General features: G+C 38.7%; 1 protein-coding gene across 2 annotated transcripts; it reads right to left on the bottom strand.

The window, feature by feature from the left end:
* Positions 1–49: 49 nt before the first annotated feature.
* On the bottom strand, positions 50–10,724 carry fhl1a (four and a half LIM domains 1a). 2 transcript variants are annotated; one of them, XM_079249918.1, is made up of 6 exons: positions 10,624–10,724; positions 2,965–3,146; positions 2,357–2,534; positions 2,029–2,198; positions 1,720–1,906; positions 50–662 (listed from the first exon to the last, which is right to left on the bottom strand). In XM_079249918.1, exons 2-6 carry the CDS (start codon positions 3,118–3,120, stop codon positions 508–510), a joined length of 846 nt encoding a protein of 281 aa, XP_079106044.1. In that variant the 5' UTR covers positions 3,121–3,146; positions 10,624–10,724; the 3' UTR covers positions 50–507. The 2 variants fall into 2 exon arrangements, with proteins under 2 accessions (XP_079106044.1, XP_079106043.1); XM_079249917.1 differs by lacking the exon at positions 10,624–10,724 and adding an exon at positions 5,692–5,733.
* Positions 10,725–15,936: the final 5,212 nt, after the last annotated feature.

Raw genomic sequence — 15,936 nt, 5'->3', positions numbered from 1 at the left:
ACATCAAGTTTTGTAGAAATGAGTGCTTCATTATTCAGGATCAACCTCAAACATTTGTGTGATTTTAATGAACCCTGAACATGTTTAAACTCGTGGCGCATTCGAATATTCTGAATGTTACAGACTGAAAATCAAAGCTGGGTATGTGTGAACACTGGCAGGCTCGTAAAAAGCATTTACTCAGAGATTCCAGTATGTCTGAAAAGATGCATCTGGCAGGACAGAGCAGAGCACATCACGATCCAACATCCAAAATAATGATAAAAACAACCTGCTACTGTATAATAACCGCCAACTCCTGATACTTTACAAGCTGCAATACTGTAAATAAATGAAAGCTACTTTATATGTATTCAAAATAACCAAGTCTGTGTATCTTGCAAAGAAAATTCACCTAAATAGACTGCTGGCATGCAAGCTAATACAGAATTGAGTTGTTATGATGGCCAATACAAATCCTAAATCTTCTGAATAACAGTCCAAAGTCATCGTGGTCATCTGCACAATTTACAGCTTCTTAGCACAGTCGGGGCAGTAAATGTGGTCTCCACTGATGACAAAACGCTTGTTGGCCAGTGAGAGGGAGCACTTCTTGCAATTGAAGCAGTACTCATGCCAGGAGTATCCCTCATAGTTCACGACGTTGGTGCCATGGCCGAACCCTGTGCAGACAGAGACAGAAGGGAAACTGAGTTTCCTTTTACGTCAATAAATATTCCAGGTTGATTCTGCTCTGGATATGATGTATAAGTGTCTGTATATATGATCATATAAAAACATCCAAGTTTTGGACCACAGGCGTGTAGCTGGGTTTCATTTCACATAATCTGAGTGGGGTGTTCACATTCAGTAATCTGATTTTTTTTCCAGTACCTCAACATACGGGCACACATGCTAACAGCTCATTGGTCATCAAGATTCCTCCAGGTAATATGAGCATCAAAACTGTCTTTTTTTAGTCTCACGTTCAGCATGTTTTTACAATTTCCATAGAAATCACTGAGCAGCTCTTCATAGGTAACTCCATAAAGCCATAAGGCTTTATAGAGATATCTCTGAAGGAAGTTTGAAATCTGAGCAGACAATTCGGTTTTGCACGACTACACGGCACCCCAACAATTTCATGTACAACTTTTAAATATCAAGATAATTTAGAATTATTTGAGATAGACAAAAGGATAAATAATAGATTAAACTATTTATTATTTATAGGCAGTTATCACAGACATTGTTTGCTTGCCTTGGGGAAAATACATGTTTTTGTGCGTGAAGTTAATGAGTTCTGCCTGAGAGAAGATTTGGTAATGATGCTGCGAGCCAATTAGAAGTAATTACATGAAAATATTATTTCACAACTTATCCATTTTTTTGTTTGTTTTGTGTGTTTTCATTTTGTAAGGAAACAGTCACAAGAGGATTGTTTTGAGAATGAAACCATCCTACAGGATGGAAGAAAATGAGATTATGTGGTACAAAATAGACAATGAGTGTGAATAAGTGTATGTGTACTTTCAGAGGTTTAGAATGAAATGAAGGGAGAGGCACCTTTCCTGCTTCTCATCAGGAACATGCAATTCAGTGGAAAGCCTGGAAAGTGGATTTCTTTTTCTTTTTTTTATAATTCAACCCTGCTTTTAATAATCTTGTTCAAGATTAACACCATTGTGCATTTATTATTATCCCAATTAGCGCAGATGTTGGTGTTGATGTTGTTCTGACCTGTGATTGGATTCTTGCAGCCATGACACTTCTTGGCCACATCACTTTTGTAGCAGTCCACACAGTAAACGTGGTCCTCATGGGAGGTGAAGCGAGCTCCTGCCAGAGGTTTACGGCAGGTGTTACACACGAAACACTCAGAGTGCCAGGGCTGGTCCTGGTAACTGATCCCTCCAGAGGTGATGGGCTTGTTAAAGAGGCAGAGAGATCATTTAACCACATTATTAAACACATACATTTTTTATACATTTTGGTTTTTTTTTTAGTTACGTGAACTCTTCTAGACAAACAACAACCTGAAACCTTTACCTGCTTGCAGTGGAAGCACTTCTTGGCAAATTTCTTTTCATGGCACGGAGCACAAAAGATGTCATCACCCTTGGTCAGAAAACTCTGTGCGCGGATTGGCTGCTTGCATTCAAAGCAGGTGAAGCATTCCTCATGCCACACCTTGTTCTTGTACTCCACATTCTGCGACCCTAAATCAATCAGAAAAAGGACAATGATTTAAAATAAAAATGTATCTAAATTTACAGTGACACAAATCTAATTTCACAACACACATCCTATTATAGATGTGTGATTTGCAATATGAAAGCCAAGCCTCCAATAAATAAACATGTCAGGGCAAACCAACCTGGCATTACCACCTTGTAACAGCCCTGGCACCGGTTACCATCCTCCCGTGAGCCACACTTGCCACACATTATCTTGCCGTCATCCCGAGCGCTGAACGGCTCGCCAGCCAGTGACTTGTAGCACTTGACACAGCGGAAGCAGTCCTCATGCCAGTAGCGGTTCTTGTGGTGTAGCTCCTGAGCAAAAAGAGGAGGATCAAGGTGAGCAGATCTAACCTCATGTAAACATTATTAAAGTTGAGTTTGTTTAGTCATCATGTTGACTGAGGAGCGGAGCCAGAGTCCAAAGCAAGTGGCTCTGGGTATGGGGAGCCATGAACTAGATACATGTTTAATGATGCATTTAAGCCCATTTTGTAGTAATGACACATTATTAACACATTTATTAGCCTGTAACTGAGTGGTGAGAGTGTTTTGGATGCTGAGGCCTGGGCTGGAGGACAGAAAGCCTCAAGCCAGAGAGCCCTCTGAACAGACATTATATACGGTACACATAAATAAAAGATATTGTCACTGTCATGTCATGACATTTTAAATCAACTCATTACATTTGAAACAAACATAAACCAAATATCTGAACACAACACAGTTCACACAAAATATTTACCTTGGAGTCAGCACCAATGGGGCGTCTGCACTCTGCACAGGTGTTGGCACAGAGCTTGTCGAAACACTTGGTGCACACATGCTTCTCATCCTTCTTCACGTACTTCTTCCCGTGCAGGTTGTCACGGCAATAGTAGCAGTCGAAGCGGTCAGTCATGGTGGAGGTGAGGTAACTCCTGGGACCTGAGGAAAAACAAAAGAGAAGGGGGGTCATTGGCAGAGTCTGTTCAGTTTCCCTGATGGTGTACTTCCTCTTAAGCACCAGATGAGGATGGTGTTGCCTTTCCTAACACAGCAGTGTGTGGTGAATAGTCCAGGTCCTCACTAGAACGCTCCATACAGCAATGGTGAGCATGCTTTACAGCTACAGCACTTTAAAAAGAGTATTTGTAACATCAACAAACGTGGAAATTATAAACAGAGATTCTAGTAAGCAGTAATAAATTATTGAAAGTTATAATAAGAGTGTGTTTTGGCCTGATGACTGTGCATTGTTTGACATCTATACATTAAATATTAAAATAAATTGCCTTTAACCTGTAATGAAGAACGTATGTTTTCCAAGTTGTCTCATAGAAGCGCTGATCCAGCTCTCATAGCAGCATACCAAACTGATGAGAGAAGTGTGAGTGAAGTAAAACAGCAGCCCACAGACGTCTGTTCTCTCAGCCCACAGAGCTTTTTATCAAACTCTCTCTGGAAAGCTGTGGTCATGTTTTAAAACTGCTGCACCCCCACCCTAAAAGCTTTTTCTACCCCGTTCCTCCACACACTGACTTTTAACAGCATTTTGGACGGATCCTTTTATTAGACCGCAGTATAAACAACTGGATTGTTTCCTCATTTATTATTGTTTCATAATTCCCATCTGAGATCACATAAAGTGGGAGGTTTCTCTGAATGTTGTGGTTCAGCATCATCTACATCACTGAAAGGCTTTGTAAGCAGCTAAAAGGAGCGTGAACATTTATCAAATTTTATTTATTCACTCATTCAAACATCCTCTTAATCCAGTTGGTCAAAGCAGGAAACAATGGGAGGAATGGCATTTTGTCTTAGTAACCATAGGAACAGAAAAAATATTTATGGAAGGGGACTGTAGCTATTTAAGTGAGATGTGGGTAAACAGCCGTGTGAATTAGATGAACCTCCAACAGCGTGGTATGCGCCCCTGTTGTTTGTGGATGGAAACATGGGAGATGGTTTGGAGCGAGGGAGTGATGTGCAGCTGTGCTTCAGGGATAAAGAGTGGACTGAGGACTGAGCAATGACACAACCTGCTCCAATCCACTCAACAGACAGAAACCTACCCTATCCCACACAGTCAACCTTGTCACATCGCACCCACAGGATGGGTCTATTTTCAGAAGTGGATCCTATTTAAAGAACACTGACCCTCCTCGGGCAACAAATGTAGAGGGATGAGAAGTGGTGACTGTTGGGACTATGCAGCTATTGTGGCTCCAGCTGACACTGGTCCAGTACTTTAATCTTTTGTTGCAAACAGTGTGTGGCAGCTGCCTCCTGTCAAACAGGCATCTGATTTGGTATGTAGTGATCCTCAGCTATGGACGGAGCGGATTATATCGCTGTGGTCCCTTTGGGGAAGAGTCCTCCAAACTGAGAAAAGGTCACAGTGAGACCAGTTTGGGAGAGGAATCAAATGGAGTGGATCAGCCTGATCCAGACAGTTCATAAAATGGTCTGTTCCCTACCTCCTTTGGTAATAACACTGAAACAAACTTTACAACAAAGTGATCTAGCAACTTTCACCACACTAAGGGGCTATAATAAGGACTGCTAAATATTAGATGATCAATATTAATATACAATATAACTGCTGAGTATTGCAATGATAATGTGGCTTGCAATATGTAAACAAATATTTCAATATGCTCTAATCTCAAAGTTTTAAAGAGTGATGCACCTGTGCATGGTAACATAAGCAGAACTTGCTCTTTTTGACATGTAACACCCATGCTTGCTCTATTTCAAATTTAAATATGTTTACATTGATATTGTCGCAATACACAACAATCAAAACCTCTATCAAATCATTGTATAAGATGTGAACATCATTGCTAAAAAAATCAACTCTTAAAAGAAAGAATAAAATGAGAGGTTTTGGTACTAACAACTTCTTAACATTCCCCAATTTTAAAACGTTAAAGTTAATTTGAAGTACCTGAAGCTTAGAAAAAAAACTAAAAAAGCTTAATATTACCTTGAAATCAGATGCCAAAATGTCATCTTTACAGTTTCAATGAGTTATCTTTATCAAAGCTACAATAATGAACAGTTTTTATATTTTGTGTACAAATGATGGATAGCTAGCAGACCTACACAAGAATTTTGATGCTAACTTGTGTTTTGAGAAACTATGATCATTCATTTTCAAAGGGAGGCTTTCTGGATGTCTGTTACTTAAACAAACCTCAGTAAAGTTAAGTGAACCTAAGCCAATGGCGTTAAACACTAACGGGAATCTCTTGATTTGATTCTATTTCTAATCAATAAACTGAAAGATGAACAGTCCTTTTACAACACGATCAAGTCTCCAATTTGTCAAGCTACATAAACCCCCTTACAAGATGTCTGACAGGTGACTCAACAATTAAAAGAATACAGCAGTAATCAACACAGGATTTATAAAAAGTATTACAAAGAAAAATAAATTAAAAGAAAAAAAAAGCCAACGATCCATTTCTACAACCAAGTTTGAATTTACCTGAGTGCCTGTAGAAAGTCATGTTTGGTTGCAGTCAGGCAGAGAAGAGGAGGGAAAACAAAAAGTCCGGATGGGGACCGTAACATCCACAGAGAGTCCCAAACACTATGAGTATCATTAAGTTAAGGAGACCTTTATATACCCTCTGTGACCCCACACACACCCCTATGACCCCCACATCCAAATCCAACCTTCACCCTCCGCTCCTTTTTAGGACTTGCATTAGAGGATACAGAGGATGAGAGTGAATCAGGAGGATAGAGAAGTTAATGCAGAGTGGATTCCATCACAGTAATATCATAAGTTCAGAAAAGAGAAGCAGTCTAACTGCAGGCCCACTGAGGATAACAGATAGACCCCCTCCCCCCCCCCTCGCTACCCTAAAGGGATTCTAAGCTGTTCAGAACAGATCCTGCATCTCATGAACAGATGACATGTAGGATCATCCAGCATCCTGCGGGATGACAAATGAGGAGAGCTGACTTTAACGAACTTTTAGACTTTCTAGAAGTTAATGATTCAGTGGAAAACTGATTTCATATTGAATCTGCGTTGCATTCTTACATCTGTTTCTAATTTTGCCTTTTTCTTTTTGCTCTCTTTTTTTTTTTATAAGATATAATATTCCATTTGTTTCTGCAAGAAACATTCAACACATTCCTAATAGGAAATAAAAAACTAATAATTGAAGCTTATGTTAGTCCAGCTGGTTGAAATATTCAGCTATGTACTTACAGTATATGTCAGGAAGTACGTTCAATCTCTACAGCTATACAGTAATAATCTTTTGAACATGAATTTGAAAATTACGATCAAAAGATCTTTTATTTGTCAAGGTTTAGTATTTGCTGCATTCTTAGGCAATAATGATTTTGAGCAATAACGATTCAGCTGCCCATTTTTAAAGTCTTTATTTCAATTGGACTTCATTGCTTCCACTACCACCATGAAGTGATAGTCAGGATCTAAACCGCTACGATCATTATCATCACTACGTGCTCTGTAAAAGTGCCAACACAATATAACAACTCTGATCAGGCAAAACCTCCAGAGTTAATGATCAGCTCGGAGTAAATTCTGTCCGTCTGTCTCTCTCATAATCCTTTTATTCATATTTCTACATTTTGAATGTACTTATTTTTACATGTTTCTCTCACTCCTCTCTTTCTCTTTTCCAATTTAAACTCTCTTTTATCAACCCTATCATGCATTTCTGTCTGATTATATCATCGCCATCCTTGACTTAATGGGGATTTGACAGTGAGAGATGAGAAAAACACTCCGGGGAGAGGACTCATGCTGGAACGATTCACATTCTTTTGATAATCTCCCAGCTGACAAGTGGAATAATGATGATGAGGTTAATCATGAAAAACTGTGTGCACCATCTTAAATATAACAAAAATGAAAATTTCTCACTGCCTGGTATTTGGTAAGCTTGTTCTTTCTCCTGCTGCAGGCAAAAAACATCTGAAAGGCATCTTTACGTCTCTTCAATAAGATAAGTGGGAAAAAAAAAATCACAAAATGGAACAGTCTGACTTTCCATTGGCACATATGTAAATATGTAAAATTAGCTGTTTAAGCAGCATGACACATTTTTATTGTTTATATTCCTGTTTTAATTTTCAAACAGTCATCATTTAAACACATCTAGTTTGCCACAGGGTGATGCATGCTGACAGTCTCGCTTGCATCTCATCGGCTCGTATGACTGTACCCTGGCCTCCTGAACCGATACACAAAAAGCAGAAATACATGGCCCTCTTCCCAACCTGTCATCTGTAAAGCCCCATTATTCAAAGAGCAGATAAAACTCCTCATTATCTGGAATGATAAACAAAACTATCAGGAGGAATTTCAAATAGGAGACTCATGGTTGAACATGTGATTTGACTGAAATGCACTTTTTATTGTTTTCAAAAGGAGCATAAAACTATAAAATTTTGCTTGTTTTTGAGAAAAACTAACAGTATGCGTTCTCATGTTGTGTATGTGTGAGATGCAATGCATGCTGGGATTTCTTGTGTGAGTGTGTGTGTGTCTTGGATACCTCCCTATAATCACTCTAAGTGGTAGATTTGAAGCCTCCGGAGAAACAGGATATCTTGCCTGAACTTCCTGATCACATTGATTCAAACCACTCGGGAAGATGAGGGGAAAAAAATTGCCATTATTTTGCTGTTACCATGAGCAACAAGTCTCTTCTGTGTGTCAACAAGCTGATTTGTCATTGTGACCTCTCATGCTGGGCGTCAATGAGTCTCAGTCCCCTTCCGAATCTGTCTTGTGGGCAAACAGACTGAACAACAGTATCACTGTCTGGAAACAGTGACTCATCATGCAAACACATAAACACACAGGAGACTTCTTCACACAACTGTTTACAGCATGGACATGAGGTCAGGAGATGGCTGCAAGACCTGGACACTAGCGGTGTTAGTTGCTAGTTTGATCACAAGACAATATATCAGTCTAATATACAGGGATTCAATGTTTCCCGATATCTCAAATTCAGTCACGATCTGATTCAGTTTTATTTAAGATCCACCGACTGATCTGAAACAATATCGCAGGTAATTGAACACGGTCATTTCTATTCATTTCAAAATCACAGAAAAGTAATTACAGTATCATGTAACATTTGTATTTCTTAGCTCAGGTATTTAAATGATTTAATTTGAACTTCAAAAGTGTTTTCTTAAACACTGTTTAGATTTTTAGATGAATGTTATCAGCTCAGTGACAACATGATGATGTATCTATGTAACCCTGATGTATAGTTACAGTCTGACTGGACACATCTAGTTTGAATATGTGCACACAAAAGGCCAAGAAGGGCAATAGCACACATAAACAAAGACTGAGGCTTGGATACGCACACATAAACACAAACATATTCTCAAAAAAAGCCTCTCAGGCCAGTGTGCTCCACAGCTCTCAGGGTTCACATGACTAAACATGACAGGTTCATCTCTTTCTACTGATGTGTGGACCTTTACCAGTGAGAAAAAATCCAGTGAGAATGTAAGTATTTGGATGATGACACTGAAAATAGTCTGAAAGTGCACATATGTTTCTATCATGTGAAGTGTAACACATGTTTATAGTCAAAAGGCAGAACTTGGAAATTGATAACCTTTTTTTCCTTTATAAAGCAGACTGGACTAGTTCCTCCTACTCAGCAGTAAATGCTGATCGCATATGCAATAATGCATATGGTGGCTGGTTTAAACATAGTCTATACTGTACGTTGTATCCAATATATTTGTAGTTTAATTAAACTATGATCACAATGTTGGTTCCTCTTTATTCACCTTTTATTCTCATATTGTGTATTTTCCCTCCCCCTAATTTTCTTAGTCATGTTTCTCCTCTATACTTCCCAAAGTAATCATGTGCAATTCAGCTTAGGGTTTTCTGTGGCTGAAGGGAACAGCAGTACATCACAAAGACTTATCGCCTCCACTCAGCTAGCTTAGCCCACACAAAAAAACAAGCAGCATTGCCTATTTAGGAATCTCAGGCTGCTGTTGAGAGTGCAGTTATGTCTCATCAACTTGTTCGTCAGCACTGAACCACACCCTCTGCCTCTCTCTCTGTCTTTCTACTCTATTTTCTTAATGAAAAGAAGAGAAGAAAAAAGTGACGAGACCTCTCTTGTTAACAAAGGCACGTCTGTGCCTGAATAAACAGCAGATACCAAAACCTCCTGTTGCTTCAGCAGGGTGGCAGATGTCCTGCTGCTCGCCTGCTGGATAGGAGACCTTAGAAGTAACTAACACGACAACTTCATTGAAGAATAATGTCAATCATACACCAGTTGTAAGAAATAAACGTTCCAACATTTTGCTTAGTTTGTGCTGATATCACATTGAGACTTTTAATACTCATGATGTACATATTATAATCTTAGAAGTAGTTTAGAAAACTGCAGCAAGACCCGCCTGTGAAAAGTGTTCAGGTCGAGCTGCAAGCGGGTCAATTCATTACAGAGCTAAATACAAGGATTTGATGGGGTTTTAAAGGATGGTGAAGTCATACTGGAGCCACAAGGAGGTCCAGTGTGCCAGAAAAAGATCTGTAATCCCCAGGTCCCATTTAATGACATCATGCATTTGGTTTGGCAGCTGCTCAAACAAGAATGAAGGAGATGCATGTTTTTACAACTTGAAGCCACACATGTTCGCTTTGGATTCTGTTGTTCATTATCCAGACTAAAAATGTATCTGTACAGCAACATCAGCGCACAAAGTCTACTTTGATCTTCAAGATGGATCCAGTCAAATATTACACAACAACCCTGCAGCTTTCATGTCTGAGATAAAAACTCCAGACATTGCATAGAGGATATATTAGATATACATGATTCATGAGATCTCATTAATGTTAAATCAACACCAACAACTGAACATTTTAACTTATTGTTGTTTTTTTTTTTGTTTTTTTTTGCATTTTACAGAACACACTGCCACATACAGTGGAATCAGGTTAAGCTAAGGCAGAAGTGTTAGATATGAGGGTAAAAACAATTCTTTTTATATCTTTTGTTTTGGTTGTCTTGAGAACATCTCAAAACTTACAGCAGTTTTATTTCCTAATGATAAAAAAATCCCACTAATTGAACATTTAAGCATAAATATAATTATCTTGTTCAGGTTCAGAATTAAAAAATGTAGTGTGTTGAGAAAAGTTTAATCCACTGCTGTACAAAAAAAAGGTAATCTGTCACACAGTGTCCATATTTCTTTCCTGTTTGGATCCTTTATCCCGTTTTATGTCGGAAATGTCCATCAGAAAGGAAAACCACCACAGTTACATATTTGGTATGAAAGTCCTTAAACGGAGGAAACATCATCCCTGTGATAAACTTCTTCCTTTCTGATGCATATCGTGTACACAGAGCTGAGCCCTGCAGCGGTTTGGACTCACCTCTGCAAACAGATGAGCGCCTGTCCCTGCAGCCTGAGTGCGTCTGTGTGTCTGTCCGGCGGGTTTGGCTGAGAGGTTAAAGTGTGCGGACTCAACGCAGCTTTTAAAGACAGAGCAAGTTGGGGGGAAAAAAAAAACTGAAGACATGAGCCAAACCCCGAGAGCTCCCATAAACAATGACCTCAGGCAGGAATTTACAAGTTCTCCTGGTAAGTTGTCATTGGTCCTGCGCTCCATACAAACGGAACATGGACAGAAGTTTTCTGCAGGGACCAGAGCTAAACCTATCCACACTCTGTGTGAAAGACAGGTCTGATCTGCAAAAATGTTGTGGCATTTTCAGCTCAGCTTGAGTCCTTTTAGTTTTCTTTTACTTTTCTTGTATTTGTCTCGTGTTAAGGAGGGAGAAAAGACATATTTTGAGGACATTTCTGTTGTTTATAAAAACTGGTCTGATTTGTTAACTTGACACAAGTCAGTACAGGCTCATCTCCTTCTTTGGTAATGAAAAGAGAAAATATATTAAGATGGCTCATCCTCAGCTCTAAGTAAATACACATCGCCTGCAAGTTTAACTGCAAGAATAATACATTTTATGACGCTTGTAAAGTTTTCCCATCACGCAAAGCACAGATGTTACTTCTTAGGTTGATTAAAGTTATCATCCTTATGGTCAGGATGAAATTATTACAGGAAGCTTAACTTGTCTGCAACAACATGCAATGCAGCCTGAACCCATATCCGATGGAGAATCATTAAATATGTAAACACACTGCTACTTTATTGATATAAAGTACCAATAAATAGCAAACACAATCATAACTGTTGTGACATGAAAACAGTTTTGATGAGGGTCATGTGTTTGGTGTCTGCGTAGACATTAGGCTGGAGGAGGCAAGCCATCAGTTTTTATGAAGTCATTATGTCACTGAGACTTTCAAACAACAAAACAGTCTGTGTTTTATATAAAGAGTAAACACTGAACAAAGAGCCTTAAATGAAGGATCGCTTGAGGAATAATCATTGAGGAATAGTCATAAGAAAAAAAAAAAACAAACAAAAAAAAAACTGAAGTGGAGCCAAGCCTGAGATAAGTGGCGCTTTAAAATCAGTATTTCCTCCGTGGACTGGAACCCCACTGGACGGACATTCTTGAGCAGACTGGAGGGAGTTTTGCCCATATTAGGCCCTTACCTGATATCTGGCAAGAACTGTACATGTGAGAATTAAACACAGTTACTCTTGGCAGTGCCCAGATATTAGATTCACACCACCTCTTTGGACTCATAGCAGGAGCGAAATCACAGTTAATGTGTTGTTGAACAATACTGTTGGCATTTTTTTATATCTTTTCTCTAAAACTAATATATCTTTGACACAGGCCTACTCAGGAAACATTAACTACAAAGTGTTTTTTTTATGTCATGCAGGCATAGGGACAATATATTTAATATCAAAAGAAACTTCCAACCTCAACTCAATTTGCTCTAACACAAACTTAACTTAGGAAAGACATTACTGATGTACTGATATTTCTGAAACTGTAACCAGCTCAGACCCACAGAAAAACACATGAAATTTGAGACCCTCAAAATGAGTAAATTCTTGCCTGTGGCCTCCAATGAAAGGGTGCACATTAATACAATGTTTTGCTTAGTTTTATTTTAGAGCAATGGAAGGTGGTGAGCTTATATTGAGCAGTCTATAAAAATCAGAAAACATCCAGCAACTTGTCTACTAAATGATAAAAAAGATAAATAAATGCATTTCAAACATGAAATAATAATAACATAAAAACAAAGTGAGGACACAAAGGTTTGTTGGAATAGCATTTCTATATGCCAAAACTAGAAAAACAACAAAAAAAAAAACTGTTAAATGATCTTTTTTTTTTTTTTTTTTTTTGTGTGCTTTCATAAATAATGGTTTCACAAACTATATTTAACGTCCATCAGTAGAATAATTATGTTAAGATCTGATCAGTCTGAGTTTGTGAAAGCAGTTAAATGGACCTTTGCTGCTGCATGTCAGACTGAGGGTGACCTCAGATGCGAGGTAGTATGCTGCGGGTAGTGACAAAGCAGTTAAAACGGAAATCTGCATTTTATTTAATGAGAGTAGAACACATCAGAAACAGGAAAGATATTGATCTACTACACTTTGTTTCTATTCAGCAAGCAGAAAGAACATTTAACTCTATCCTTCTCCATAAAAATGAAAGATTTTTGACTAAAAGCTACATCATGTGAAATGTTTCATTTTCTCTTTAATGTGTTTTGCCATGCAGGGCCACCACGTGCACAACTATAAAGGTTATGAACCCATTAATTGTTAAACTGTATGAAAAAAGGTCTCTTATCCTGTTTCATGTTTCTTGTAGACGGTATAATCTAGTTTTACACAATCCAGACATCCAAACAATATAGCCAACGGGATAAATGACGAGGCCATTACAGCAAGGGCTTTAATCAAAAGCACAGGCTTCTGTTTATTGACCATTGCACGCACATCAACAGGTGAGAGTATATTTACAAGGATGTAAACAGTCAATACCCGCAACAAAGAGGAAAAGAGGGCACAGCGCCGCTCTTTCTCAGACACACACACAAGTAGACACATCCATATACACTTGCAGGCTCGAAGACACACATTCACACACAGAGTTTGCAGTATAAAGATAGAGTGTCTGAAAACACGGAGCACAGCAGGCCTCTTTGGTCAGCTACTTCAGACTAGATTTCCAAAGATCAAAGCTTATTACAAGTCACCATTCAGAGAGCAGAGACAGAAAACATACTGGCAGAGCAGTAGGCAAAACACCACGACCTACATCACCTTTTACAGACTTCACATTATTTCATGTGTTGCGTAAAGAACAGTGGCACAGTTCCGTTGGATATATTTGACTTTTTTTTTTCCTTTCCCAAAGAGCCCACCATCAGCAGACGATTCATGCTCTGTGAACGTCATGGTAGCAGCATTCAAACAGCGACTTGTTGCAAACATACATAATACAAAGTACCTGATCAGATGGAAACAATGTGAAGAAAGGGTTTGCCACTGCAAGGTCAAAGTATTTCTTTACAAAGCAACACAATGGACTAAACTTGTACTGCATATTAATTCATCTTTACTTAAACTGACATGGACTGGTTTAGGTTTTTTTCCCTCATAACCCATCAAAACAAAGTAATATAAAAGCAGCTGTGATGCAACGAACAGAAAACATGACATTCTCAACATGAGTGCAAATTATTCAGCAATATTCTTTTAACTTAATCATTTTAATTTTTTCCCCTCTTCAAAAATATTTAACAAAAAAAATGATCAAGGTGTTGAAATCATGAATTATAATAGATGTGAGATGCCACAAGGAATGCTGGATTTAAAAAAGCAATAAAACAAAAATGGAGACAAAAAAAAAAGAAAGAAGTTAAATTAGACATTCCTGCACAGCAGAAGATAACTGTGGAAGGAAAAGCAATATCTACAAGCATCCTCTTCCTTCCATGTGTGTATCATCCCCCCCCACACACACACACACAGAAGCAGTCACACAAACAGACCGAAGTGTCTCCTCTTTTCAGCTTCTTTGTCTCACTTCTTTTCTTTAACCCCTCCATCTTCCTCTTCGCATCCGTTGCTCTACTTTGGCAAAAGCACAAACCTGACGTGTTCTGTTAGGTCATCAAATGTTTCCTGGCGTCTGCTCACATTCAACACAGGGTTGCCATGGTGACATCCTAACAACGCTTCCTGTTAAAGGCATGGTACAGCCTTTAAGCTCACCACACCTTCCATTCCTCTTCTAGATCCACTAAAATGGCCCATTACATTACATCAAACCACACATATCCTTTAAATGATACATAGCTTCAGATGCTTCACTCTTTTGCTCCTAAACTCCTTTTAAACCAATAAACCATCCTCAACAAACCTGATGCGTACACCACTGAAAAATATCAAGCCTTTAACCAACCACTGCTGTTCAATCTGGCAGTTCCCATAATGACCATCTGCCACCATACCAGTGTGATTATCTGTTCTTATCAGGGATGGGTTCATCTAAATAATAAAACTGGTTTTGATTTATGCAAATGACCTCCTAACAGGTATAAAATCCAGGGCTGCAACAGCCGGTAGATTAATCCTCTCATCCGTAACTAAGAGATCTACAAGCAATAGATTTGCACTGATAAAGCAAAAGTCAAGAAGATTTTCTGCAAAGGTGCACAGAATTCCTCAGTCCTGACAATTTTCAGCTGTTTATCAGATAGAAATAGATGCTGAAAAATATCAGATCTAGTCTGGAAACTTTTATGTCCGTTGTTCACACAGCGCATGATTTTCCACTTTCTCACAAATTCGCTGAGAAGATGCAGTTCCAAGTTATCAATGCAGTAACTGTAATAGACAATGTGTGGAAAAAAGCGCAGTGAGTATGAAAAATTTAATCCAGCTTAAAGTACTTCAGCTCTGTGGCAAAAAGCATACAAAACACTTCAAGGTCATGTGCGTTCAGTTTTCATAAAATATCTAAACGCAGGAGAGAAATGGCACAAAGGTTCCTCACTTTAGTTGGGGTGGATCTTGTTGTTTCTTTTCCTATTTTTTTTTTTTTTTTAAACAACAGCAGCCCTTCCTTCTACTGTGAGCTGCATCAGCTTCTAAAATAAGATGTAAAGCCTGTCTGTATGTCACAGTCTAAGGTCACTGAGAGAGATCCACAACATTTGCTGCCAGGCCACACCACACCAGTGGCACCACATTGTTGCACACTGTTTACAAGCAAACAGCACAGACTAACAGCCCAAACACCCACTGAGTATATTGCTACCTTACAAATAGAGGGGTGAATTAATTTTTTTCTTTTTATTATACCCTCTCCTTTCTTTTTTAAACAAAGAAAAAAACAAACAAACAAATGACTGCCAGTCCTGAAGTTGCTCTGCTTCCCAGAGCTGATCCAGTCATTGGGCTGCCATGCTTAAAACTACAACTCCCAGGCACTTGATCAAAACCAAATGTACAGCAAAGTTGTCTGCTGGGTCAGCTACCCTTGATGCACAGAGAAAGGCAGCAACATTCAAAGTCAGACCCGAAACCAAACACAATGAAAACAACAAGCATCCTCTGCATGCATAACAAAGATATAGTACTCTTGAGATATACTGTACAGCAACAAATTAGCTAGTGGCTGATACTTGCATTTACAAACCGGCACATGCTGCTAGACCTCTGTGCAATGCTACAGTACGGTGGAAAAACCCTGAAAATAAATATGACAAAAATATGCTCATGTGAGATGACAGA

This window comes from Telmatherina bonti (genome assembly GCF_933228915.1).
Source record: "Telmatherina bonti genome assembly, chromosome: 12".
Classification (NCBI taxonomy): domain Eukaryota; kingdom Metazoa; phylum Chordata; class Actinopteri; order Atheriniformes; family Telmatherinidae; genus Telmatherina; species Telmatherina bonti.
Note: the sequence above shows the minus strand (reverse complement) of the source record. Positions and strands in the feature narration are given on the sequence as shown.

Coding starts and splice junctions, on each gene's coding strand:
- fhl1a (XM_079249917.1), bottom strand. CDS start 5,713: ATGACTTTCTACAGGCACTCAG. Junction 3,147..5,691: donor GACTTTCTACAGGCACTCAG/GTAAATTCAAAC, acceptor GTTTTTCCTCAG/GTCCCAGGAGTTACCTCACC. Junction 2,535..2,964: donor CCATTGGTGCTGACTCCAAG/GTAAATATTTTG, acceptor CTTTTTGCTCAG/GAGCTACACCACAAGAACCG.